The sequence below is a fragment of the Microtus ochrogaster genome, chromosome 7 (genome assembly GCF_000317375.1).
Source record: "Microtus ochrogaster isolate Prairie Vole_2 chromosome 7, MicOch1.0, whole genome shotgun sequence".
NCBI classification, from domain to species: Eukaryota; Metazoa; Chordata; class Mammalia; order Rodentia; family Cricetidae; genus Microtus; species Microtus ochrogaster.
In genome coordinates this window covers 63,931,923-63,943,750 of record NC_022014.1, presented here as the reverse complement: position 1 = coordinate 63,943,750, position 11,828 = coordinate 63,931,923, and the positions used below count along the sequence as shown (strand labels likewise).

Sequence of the window (11,828 nt, the reverse complement as noted above, 5' to 3'; positions counted from 1 at the left end):
GAGGCAGCCATGCCCTCAGCCGAACCCATTGGCTTGTGTGAACCAGAGGCCTGGGGCAAAGGAGAGCCAGCAGGAGACCCAGCTGGGCTGGGGAGAGCAGCACCTTGAGGACGCCTAGACATTCACCCTAGCTTCCTGTCAAAAGCTCAGCCTTTAGAGACCCACCCCACAACTGCATCGTGGCTGGCGGTCTGGCTGGACGCAGGACCTTCTGCACGGTAGGTGTGTTCTGCAGACAAGCCTGGGAGCTAGGGGCAGGGAGCAGCACCTCCACCACCCACCATCACCACTCTTCTTCGGGTGGTCGCAGGAAGTGCGGCAAAAAGAGAGGCTTGCTGAGGCCCTGGCTTCTCCCAGGAGCAGAACCCTGTGCCAGGTAGAACCCTGAGTCGTCTGGAGCACACCCGTGGTTGGAGCTATGTCTGGTCATCTCACATCACACCGCCTGTTCACAGAGCTCCTCAAGCTCCTCCTCCGAGCCTGCAGGGGAAGAGGGGAGAAAAGAGGTCACGGAGGGTCCAGCTAGTCTCCTGCTTCTCCCACCTGTGGAGACTGGCTGGGGAGGGACCACAGAGACGGAGAAGTGGGAATATATCGGGAAAGGTGATTGGGTTGAAAGCTGAGAGGGGCCCTTTGGGAAACGGGAGTAAAAAAAAACAAACCTAGAGAAATACTTGCAGCAACCCTGTATGATCAGTATTTACTATTCATTCATTCACTCAATAAATATTTATTTAGTATTCAATTTGAAGTTGGCTTGCTACCATCTGCTGAACAGGATCTCCAAAAGAATAAGCTAGGAGAGGAAGCATGCATGCACATGGGCATTACGGCAGTGGCACAGACCGAGGGTCATGAGAGGTGCATCATGGTAGGGGAGAGAGCACATCCAGGCACAGCAGTGAGGAAAGACTTTTTGACTAAAGATTCGCGAGCTGGAGTTACAGGAATGGCAAACATTGAGTTTGTAGGTTCAGGGAAGTCAGTGGGGTATCCTGGGCAGCAGGAACTAGAACTAGTGTTTACCCAAGGTGACTGAAGCAGAGGGCAGAGGAAGGGACGGGAAATGGAGCTAGCTGGCCCTGAAGGCCATGTTAGGTTAGATTTTTCCTTCTTGCGGATGTAACAGAGCATTTGATTCTAGACAGTTTGTGGAAAGGCTGGTGAGCCTGGCAGTAGCATGGGGTAGGGGGAGCAGAAGGAGTAGCTGTGGGGTACAACTGTATGGTACCAGGCGTGCAGCCCTCTGGCCTTCATGGCTCTGTCAGAGGGAGGCTCCTGCTTTGACCATCAGGCTGTGCCCCACAAGGGGAGGGGCTGTCAGTAGTGGACCCGAGAAGAAGGTGACAGCTAGCACAGGAGAAAGAGGGAGCGCTGACTCCGGAGCAAAAGAGAGACTGAGCTGGCAGCACTCAAAGCAGACGACTGAGCCCAAAGGGAACCACCAAACACCTAGCCCATGCTCATGCCACATGACTGTGGACACATCCAGCCTACATACTGCTTGCATGCATTCCTCCCCGCGGACCTGAGCAAGCTCCACGTCCTCAGAAGCCTGCCCAGATTACATAGCAAGTATGTAATCAAGAGGAAATGAATAAATGAGTGGCCATAGCTCCCAAGCCCTGCCTGTAGGAGTCCGGGCCTTGTATTTCAGGACCTCTGGGGTCCTCTTTTGAGGGAGAAGGGTTCTTCTAGAAGTGGCTCTAGGCAAAGAAGTGTACCATTCATATACTGTCTCTCAAAGGTGGGAGGGAGAGGGAGGTAAGAACCTCGGAAAGGGAGGATGGTTTGGGCAAATAAATGCTCAAATGCTTTTGGCTTAGAGCCAAGGATTTACATCGGTGCTGTTGGCTGAGACACAGAAAAGCCATGGGTTCCCATGAAGATGTGGTTGGCCTTACTAACAAGAGTGCTCAGAAGAGAAGGCTGCTAGGGAAGCTGGGAACTCCCTGTGATTTCTGCGCTTTAGATAAGTTACAGCCCTAGGCTTTCAGCAACCCCGTGGCTGTTTTCATCTGCCCTGCAACATCCAGGTGTAGTCCCCTCTCCCCAGAACACCTGCTTCCCTGAAAACTCACCAGGCTGGGCTGGTAGCACCTGGCAGTGTGGATAAGGGCATGATCTGCCCTCTGGCATGTCAGAACTCCACTCGGAATGTCCCTCTCCAGGAGAGCATGGTCCCAGAGGCTGGCGGGGGGGCAGATACAACCACACTGGCTGTGACCGCGAGTAACAGGGGCCTGGGGCTTCATACAGCAGCCTCTTGTCCAGGCCTGGAGGTCTGAAGATCAGTGGATGAGCCTCTGGGGGCCAAGGGTATGCTACGCTGGGGCTGTAACGGGGAAAAACCTGGCAAGCTGGGTGAACAGTCAAGTCCTGGGGCCGAGAGGTTGGCAAGGGTTCTGAGACACCACCCCGCCGTTTTCTCTGTGGGTGTCGGACAGGGAGGCTGGATTTCTGCAAGTTCAAAAGACTGTTGGGGTTGGAATTGGGGTTGGGGCTGGCAGCTTCTGCTAAGCCAGGAGCTGGCTCTGTAAGGGATCTGGCCCGGTGTGTGCTGGGGAGCAGTGAAGAAGCTGCCGGGTTGGGTGTGGTCAACTTCGGGTCCAAGATAGATGGCTCCGGTTGGAGCTGAGTCTGAGAAGCAGTAGGCCTGAGCTGAGGGACATTTTCTGGGCCAGGCTTCCTGCCATGCCACTGGAACCGCTTTTTGTAGTGGTGGTGGCCGTGGCGGTGATAGTGGCTGTGGCTGGAAACCCGAGTCTCCCCAGTGGGCACCACTGACTCCAGGGAACGGGGTCGAGAGGTCACCCTAGGTTGCGTTCCTTTTCCTCGAAGATCCCCTTCGGGGCTGCAGTACACCAAGGGGTCAAAGTCACTGCTCAGGGAGCTGTGGAAGGTTGAACTGCTGCCATGGATGCCTTGCAGGCTGATGTCTGTGCAGTTGACCACTGAGTCACTGGAAGAGCCATGACAGGGCCCTGAGCTGGAGTCACTGGCTGGCCCATCTGCCAAGTAGCCACTGCGCTCTGTACAGTAGCTTTCTCCAGACCCGCTGCTGTCATGAGGCCTGGCCCGACGCAGGGCCGCTGGGCAAACTGTGGGGTGCTGAGGGGTACATCGGAGGTGCCTCAGCCCCCAGCCCTGCGCGTAGGGGTGCTGAGGTACTGCCAGATGCTGCTGTTCTTCCGGGGCCCGGTGATGTGAAGCCCTGGAGAGGCGTTGATGCCGAGAGCCCATTCTCGACTCCTGGGAGGGCAGAAAGGGCCTAGGTCTTGGGGGGCCGGCCCCTGAATTCCTGGAAGGTCCCAACAGGTAGGCAGAGGGGAGATGATAGTGGGCATGGCCAGGATGCTGGCGAATGAGGTGGAGTCTCCTGCCTGGTTCCTGGTAAGATGGAGAGGCTCCCAGGCCCTGGGAAAATGAATCTCCTTCTGAAAAAAAGAATGAAGACGCACATTTGATTTCATAGACACAGACTTCATTCAGAGAATGAACGCAGAGAGGCTACCCTGTCTGATCCTGCATCCCCTCTGAACTCAGTTTGGGAAACCAAGAACATCTAATCTAAAATTTGCCTGTGACTGGACTTAACTCCTCCTTTTTGTCAGGGCTGTCAATCCCTGCTCCTCCGGTCAGCCATTTGGGGCTCTTTCACCCAGGGCTGCCAATAGCTCACACCGTCCCTTTGGATGAATTAGCACAAGGTTCTTTTCCCTCAAAATATTGATTTTACACCCTTTTTCTTTTAGAAAATTGCTATATCAATTTTATTAGACTATGACCCTTTATTGCCAGAACATTAGAATAATGAATTTGAAAATAACCCAGATTTAGAATCAACAATACTGTCGGGAAAACGTGCTCTCTGAGCAAGCAAAGATGGCTTCCATATGGACAACCCTCCCCAGCAGACAAGGGGCTCTTGAGCAGCGTGCAGCTGAAGCCACCGTGGTGGCAGCTGCTTCTCCTTAGTCTTTCCCAGAGGGCAGCTATGTTCTAGATCCATCTGTGGGCACAAGGGGAGCCCTTGGTCCACCTCCTACCTACGATGTTGAACATGCAGAGGGGGCAAGTCCGATGCTGGTGTAGCCAGGGGTCCACGCAGATACGATGGAACTCATGGAGGCAGGAAATGACCCGGAGCTCCTGAAGCAAACAAGAGTGTCGCAACCAAAGGTTACAAGGATCTCCCTGACTCACCTACTTGCAAAAGAGCAGGAGAGTAACGGAGGTGTGGGTTTTGGTAGCTGGTGGATTTGCGTTAAGATGCACGACTTTGGGCAAGTCTCTCTCTGTTTTAGGTTTTACTTTTTTGAGATAGTCTCACATCTCTGTGAGATAGTCCTTGAACTCTCGACCCTCCTTTTCCTGTCAGCCAAACGCTGGATTAGAGTCATGCACCACAATGCTTGGCTCAAATTTCTTAACAGTTTCTGCTGTTAGTAAGGATAAGAACCCAATCCTCCCCACCCTCCTCTGCCATGGGGCTAACGAGAGATAATGTGTTTAAAGTGCCACTGTAGCCTGACAGGAGGCTCCCTCTCTGCAATACCGATGCTTTTTCTCAGAAGCCAACAAAATGACCACATTGAGGAGCAACACATAGGACCCAGGTGTAGGTAGGATGGAGTCATACCTAGACCTGTCCACCCCCGCCCCAGCTACCACCTCCATCTCCAGCCTGGCCCACCTCACCTGTCCCTCTGAGAACTCCTCCAGGCAGATGGCACACATAGGGGCCGAGCTGCAGCTACTCCCTGAGTCTGGCCACTCAGCTCGCACCCGCCTACAGCTGGCTTGGTACCTCCTGGTGGCCAGCTGGCTGATGGCCCAGGCTGTCCGTTGCTGAAGAGGGTCCTGGGAAGAGGAATAGAGTTCAATCTGGAGCAAGGGCTCTGGGCCTCGATTTGGACTAGTTCCATCGCCCCATGAGGTCACACAGCCGAAGGGCGGATCCCTTCCAAGTTCCTGCATAGCTGTGACCTTCCATCCCACCGCCTTGCAATATTTCATTATGCTTGTCTTCCTTTGATTACTTGTAAGAGACACTTTAAAGAATCCTTCTTCTTCTAGTTTCTGTGTATGGGCATTTTGTCTGCATGCATGTTTGTGTACCATGTGCGTGCCTAGTGCCCACAGAGACCAGAGAGGGTATTGGATCCCCTGGAACTGGAGTTACAGACAGTAACACCCATGCTCACCCATTTCTGGTCAATGCTATTCTGGACTGGTGTGGAAATGGTTAACCCTGTCTCCCTGCCTGCTGGTTCCTCTTTGCTACCTCACTGTTCTCTGTAGCAAGCACATGTTGCCATCCAAAAGATTGTACATTTTACTTCTTTTATTGACTGCTTCCTCCCACTAGAATGAAAGCTTCTTAAGAGTGACAGGCTGGTGCTGGAGAGATGGTTCAGTGGATAAGAGCATTGGCTGCTCTTCCAGAGGTCCTGAGTTCAATTCCCAACAACCACATGGTGGCTCACAGCCATCTATAATGAGATCTGGTGCCCTCTTCTGGCATGTATGCAGAACACTGTATACATAATAAATAAACCTCTAAAAAAAATTAAGGATTTTTTGTCATTTTTACTCACAGTGCTGTTTCCAGCGCCTGAAATGGATATATATTACTCAGTATATGTGGTGGATGGATGGATGGATGGGTGGATGGATGGATGGATGGACGGACGGACGGACGGATGCGAGATATGCCCCCCTCATATCGGGCAGCCCACGCTGCTCACCGGTCTGCTACGGTGGGGACGACACCTGATGCGCAGCACTGAAGCCAGGACGATCACAAAGATGGTGCCCACCACAGTCAGGAGGATCCACACGTCGTAATCTGGCTGAGGATGTGGGGAGTAGCAGAGAGGAGAAAGGGTCATCCTCCAGAAAGAGCCAGGTCAAGGTGCGAGGGAACACTGGAGTAGAGATGGAGCTGGAGGGTCCCCTGGGCCTCCCACCTGAGGGATGAAGGATGGAACTGGAAGGACCAGGTGCTCTCTCTGCCTTGGGGCTGCAGGAGAGGGGGCTGGAGCTGCAGCAGGGAGACCCCTTATCCAGGAAACTCATGTGTTTCCAGCCAGAGGCAGAAAGGATCTTTTTGTACAGCGGGAGCTACTTGCTGGAGAGTGGTAGGGATTGGAGAGGCACCCTCCAGGGGTGAGAGCCTGGGCTCCGCAGGCAGGCAGGCTTCTGTGCTCTATGCCATAAAACCACAGAGTTGCAAACAGACTCAACAGACCCAATCTGTTCACCCTGCAGACGAGGCTCGGAGAGCGGGAAAAATTCCCAGAGACACGCGGCTAAAGGGTGACGTGGTCTAAGGTTTCCAGGGAGCAGGTGCAAGGCTGCTCAGATGCAAGACAGATGCAAGGCGGAGGCCTGGGGGGCTTACCCATGCTGGGGGCTCCTTCAGCTCAATCCTCACATGGGCCTTCCGGTTCTTGTACACAAACTCCATCAGCTTCTCGGCATCCTTACCCCAGATCAGCACCACTGGCCAAGTCAGTCCCAGCGGCTGCTGCAGCTGCAGAGAACAGAGTTCCACAAGGGTTCTTGCGACTTCTGCTTCCCCCAGGAACCATACCTCCCTCCATCCAGACCCTTCCTGGACCACCCGCATGTCCCTAGGCACCTGCTCAGCGGCCGATCGATCCTCGGTGATGTCAAAGAGCACCGCGCTAGCTCCACGCTCACCAGCCATTCGGGCCTGCAGAGACAGAGCAGAGGGTTATCACAGCCGGTCACAGGTGGCTCTCAACCCTGAACACATGCATCTCTGCACCCTGTACACGCACATGTGTGTGTGTGAGGAGTCGAGGAGCCTGGGAGCCCTGGCTGACCCAGCCCACTGCCTTCAAAGAACAACATTTGGTCTTTCATTTTGAAACAGAACACCCACCAGGTTTTAGTGGGTGCCGGTAAACCAGCTTTGGCTCCAGGGTAAGATAAGCCCCTGCTCAGGGATCAAGCAGTGGGAGAACAAAGGGCAGGGAGTGACCAGCGGCTGGAGGGGGTGGATAGAGAGGGAATGGGGAAACAGAGAAGGACCCAGCCCTGCCTATCCAGAGGTGGCTGTGGAATGTTGCCCATCAGGAGTGAGACCAAGTGCTGAGAGCCTGGGACACTGCTCTAACCCAAAGCATCCATAACGGATTCCCCCACCTCAGTGGTCACCCAGGGGCGATCTCTCCCCGCCACTCTCTCGCTTGCCAAGCTCTCTGGTTCCAGATCAGGGCCCTAAGGAGGCCTTGCCCAGTTCTTGATCCCTTCGTCCTCTCCCTTAGGATGGCTGGATTGGACAGGGATTGAAAGGGCTGCTCCCACAAGGACACAACTGTGCACAGGTACACATATATATTCTCCAAGGGCTCCAAGAGTGTGTCTGAGGCAGCACAATCTAGCCAGCCACGCAGCAGCGCAGCAGCGCAGCAGCGCAGATAACAACCGAAGAGGGGACAAGAGGAGGGAATCTGGGGCCTGCGTGGGGGTGAGAGAAGGTAGATAAGCACGCAACAGCCACAACTAACCGACAAGGATGGACACTGGGAAGGTGCTGTCCCCAGCCGGGAACCGGACCACCAGACCAGAGGGCGCAGCAGCCTGCCACCTCCAGTACCATCTCCCACCCAGGGACCCTCCTGAATCCCAGGGGCCTTCCTGCAGGCAGTGAAAGAGTTAACCCTTCTGCAAGTCATAGTGGCAGGAAGAGGAGCCCATGCTAGGACTTACTCACAGTCCCAGAGCTTTGATCTGTGCTCCCTTCCCAGGGAGAGCCTGTTGGAGCAGGTCCCCTGCCAGGCAGGCTGGGAGCAGCTGGTTCTCTGCTCCCCACTCCCCAGGCAGTGGCAGGGGCTAGTGGGCCCCTCAGAACCAGCTACATACAGGCAGGGGACAGGGAGATGACACTGAGACACTTAAGCGGGGGATGGGGGGCTATTTTGGTTAGGATAACTTTCCTTTCTTCTCTCTCGCTCCAGGGAGCTGGGCTGGTCCCTCTTCGGACCTTGCCTAGGACCCCAAGTCCTGAGGAAATTCATGGACTCTACAATGAATGGACTGGGAAAGAAATTGAGAAATTGCAGCTTCTACTGTCCTCTTAAGCACTTCCTCCCAGAAAGCCCAGCCACCAGCTCCAAACAAATCTTCAGGGCCCTGCAATTTTGGGCTTTCAATAAGTGTTGACAGGGAATGGCCTCTGTCTTTAATTCCAGCACTTACAATGAGACAGAAGCAGACAGATCTCTGAGCTCAGGGCCAGCCAGAGTAAGTTCCAGGACAGCCAGGGCTGTGCAGAAAAACACTGTCTCAAAACAAACAACAACAACAAAAAGAAGTGTTGGAAAAGGAACCCCGTAGGGGACCCTGCTGGTGATCTAACAGTCCAGGGATGGGCCAGGAGTGGGCTGGGAAATTCAGCAGCCACAGAAAGATTCCCATACCCCAGGTTCTGGGCTCAGTGTGGCCCAGAAGAGTATGGGGGCTCCCTTCTTTGGAGATTTTCTTACTTCTTCATCCAGCTCTCTTTGAAGAATTGGGTAGGAAGAGTAGAAAGCAATTACTGCAGGTTCAAACACCCGAGCCCATTACAGCCCATAATTACAAAGTTGTAAAAGTGATCAAAGAGCCCAGAGCCTTTGCCAACAGGAGAATATAAACAGGACTTTCTGGCCATGGAGTCCTGTGTCCGGAGTTCTAGAGACAGAAAGCAAGATTTGGGGATGGACGGCAGTCCAACCTGGGGCTCTCTGAACCCCCTGCCAATTTGCACCCAAGAGTAGGAGTTACCTATGGAGTAGCTCTTTGAGGAGTGGAATCTGGAAGACAGGGAGGATGGGCAAGCTCCCACAGCCCGGAACCTAGCTTCAGAAAGACAGCACAGTCCTCTCTGGATTCTCCAGGGCGGGCCAGACCTTGGGCGAGCAAGCCAAACTGCACCAAGGAGCCAACTCAGAGCATGCAAGGAGCGAGCTGGAATCCTGTCTTTCAGCCTATTAGTCGGCTGTTAGATTTTCCTCTATAGACCACAGTGACCATTTCTGTCTATCACCTGCTCATCCATAATACAACAGCATCCACTATGCCCACTAAGCCAGGAAGCTCTGGACTCTCTGTGCACACAACACTAGAATGCTCAGGCTAGGGAGATGGCTCAGCGGTTAAGAGCACTGGCTGCTCTTCCTGAGGTCCTGAGTTCAATTTTCAGCACCCACATGGTGGCTCATAATCATCTCTAATGGGACCTGATGCCCTCTTCTGGCATGCAGGTGGACATGCAGAGCAGTCATACATAAAATATAAATAAAATTTAAAGAAAATAATGGTTAAAAAAACTAGACTGCTTGTAACAATATTCTAGAGCTTACATGGAAGGAACAGACAATGGCCGACACCTTTCACTTTACAATGCTGTCCCCTCTACTCTCTGGTCCCCACATCTGACACAAACACTCAACACACAAAACAGATATGTGGAGCAGCTCCCTCTGGGGGCGGGGTGAGGGGAAAGCACTTTAGTTCCCCTGCCCCTACCTATCACCCCCCCCACCCCCCAAGAAACACAGACTTAGCAGAATATTTGTTGAAGTCCACTTGGCCAAAGACCCCATCTGCTGGGCAGAGTTCTAGAGGGAGGGATTTCCGTCCCCACAGGGCTGGGTCAGGCTGGAAAGAGTCAGTAGGATGAGCCGCACGAGGCTGCGCTTGAGAGCAATTGGAGAAGGAAGAAGGCGTGGGCTTCTTACTAAGATCTGCCCTGCCCGGAGGGCCGAGGTGGGGATCCCAGCTCTGCTCCTACCAGGAGCTGTGAAACTTTGGGGGAAACTTCTCAACACTTCCGTTGGCTTTTCTGTAATCTGGGGCAATAACAGACCCCGCCTCATAGAGCTACTATGGGAACTACATTAATTAATCCACATAAAGTACTTAGGTTTGTGCCTGGCACATGGTGCTATTATATCAACTGTTATATGTGGCTTGCATACATGAGTTCATTTATTCCTTAGAATTCCCTAACACGGTAAGGAAACCAAGACTCAGAGGGCCTGAACTGGTCCATGGACACCAACTGTTAAACAGTGAAGACTCTTCATCATCATCCTGGACTTCAGCCCCCAGAGCGCCTTCTCTTTCCGTTTTGATCTGTCTTCCTCAAGACAAGGTCTCATTATGTTACCCAGGCTGGCTCCAAACTCAGCAGCCTACTCCCTCAGTATTCCTGCATGATTATAGGTATGTGCCACCATGTCCAGCTTGAGAGGGCCTTTCCTTAGCCACTGGCTTGGTGGCCATCTAGGTACCCAGAAGCTTGCCTATCTAATTCCTTCTCTTAGGCAAAAGGCCTCTGTGTTTGTTCAGTTATGACAGGGGACTTGGAGCTGATAAAGAGGCAGACACCACTCCAGGTGACAGAACAGAAAAGTCCAAAAGAATCACGGTGAGGGTTTCAGAATAGACCAAGTGAGATAAGTAGTTTAAGAAAAAAAAAAAAGCGCCGGGAGGTGGTGGCGCACGCCTTTAATCCCAGCACTCCGGAGGCAGAGGCAGGCGGATCTCTGTGAGTTCGAGACCAGCCTGGTCTACAAGAGCTAGTTCCAGGACAGGCTCCAAAACCACAGAGAAACCCTGTCTCGAAAACAAAAACAAAAAAAAAAAAAAAAAAAAAAAAAAAAAAAAAAAAAAAAAAAAAAAAAAAAAAGCATATGAGGAAGACTGCTCAGTGTGGGACACACACTTGGCTTGTCCAAGGCTCTGGGTAAGACCATCCAGTGTGGAACAGTTGGCCAGGTTAGATGATGGGACCCGACTGGCATGCTTGGGAAAAGGGCAATTCTCTTAGCAATGATTGAGAAGCCAGGTGTGGGGGATTCGTCCTGACTGTCAATTTAACTGGGCTGAGAAGCACCTAAGAGATTAGCAAAGGGTACCTCTGGGTGTGTCTGTGAAGATGTTTCCAGAAAGCTTAATTAAAGGGGAAGACAAACCATCCCAAAGACTGAAGCTACAGATGGAAGGGAAGGGAGAAAAGGAGAGAGCGCACTAGCACAGCGTGTGTGTGTGTGTGTGTGTGTGTGTGTGTGTGTTCCTGCAGAGGTCAAGGAGAAAGCCTCCTGCATAGAAGCACCCTTACAGTCGCCCACGTGTAGATAGTGTAGTCACAGACTGTGTTAAAAGAACTGCAGGAAGCTGGGTGTGGTGCAGACCTGTGAACGTCTTCAGCTAGTCTAGGTTGTGAGGACCTATGCAGGCCTGAGTGCCTTCTGCCTTAATAATATTTTAAGCTTCTATTTGTTTTATTTTTTTGGAGACAGGGTTTCTCTGTGTAGCCCTGGCAGTCCTGAAACTCTTCCTGTAGACCAGGCTGGCCTTGAACTCAAAGGTTCCCCTGGCTCTACCTCCCAAGTGCTGGGATTAAAGGCGTGCACCACCACTGCCTGGTTTATTTCCAGTTTTTAAATGTGGCAACTAATTTACATTTTAGTTTTATTGTTTGAGTTTTTGTTTTGTTTTAATTTTGAAAGAGGGCCTCATATAGTCTATGCTAGCCCTCACACTCACCGTGTGAGTGAGGTGACTTTGAATTTCTAATCATCTTGCCTTTATCCTGGAAGGCCAGAATTATAAGCAAGTACCACCAAGCCTGACTTTATGAAACGTCAGAGAACAAAGCCAGGGCCTGTGCAATCCAGGCCAGCTGAGCCAGACCCCCAGCCCTAATTTACATATGACCCTTGGGTAAGCCAAAGTCATCTTGCAGGCCTAAAGTTAACAAAGCTCACAGGAAATGTGTACACTTCGTAGGGAGAGCAATAACTTCC

The 11,828-nt window shown here is 52.4% G+C and overlaps 1 protein-coding gene across 2 annotated transcripts in view; it reads right to left on the bottom strand.

Moving 5' to 3' along the window:
• Positions 1–436: 436 nt before the first annotated feature.
• Positions 437–11,828, bottom strand: part of Rnf43 (ring finger protein 43) — a 66,944-nt gene continuing 55,552 nt past the window's right edge. Inside the window, exons 3-9 of one of the 2 annotated variants that reach the window (XM_026780756.1) lie at positions 6,647–6,721; positions 6,403–6,538; positions 5,751–5,851; positions 4,702–4,863; positions 4,050–4,152; positions 2,082–3,437; positions 437–480 (exon numbers count right to left, since the gene is read on the bottom strand). In XM_026780756.1, coding sequence (XP_026636557.1) covers positions 437–480; positions 2,082–3,437; positions 4,050–4,152; positions 4,702–4,863; positions 5,751–5,851; positions 6,403–6,538; positions 6,647–6,721 — 1,977 coding nt within the window. Of the gene's footprint in view, positions 481–2,081; positions 3,438–4,049; positions 4,153–4,701; positions 4,864–5,750; positions 5,856–6,402; positions 6,539–6,646; positions 6,722–11,828 lie in introns of both variants that reach the window. The other variant, XM_005350489.1, reaches the window with a different exon arrangement.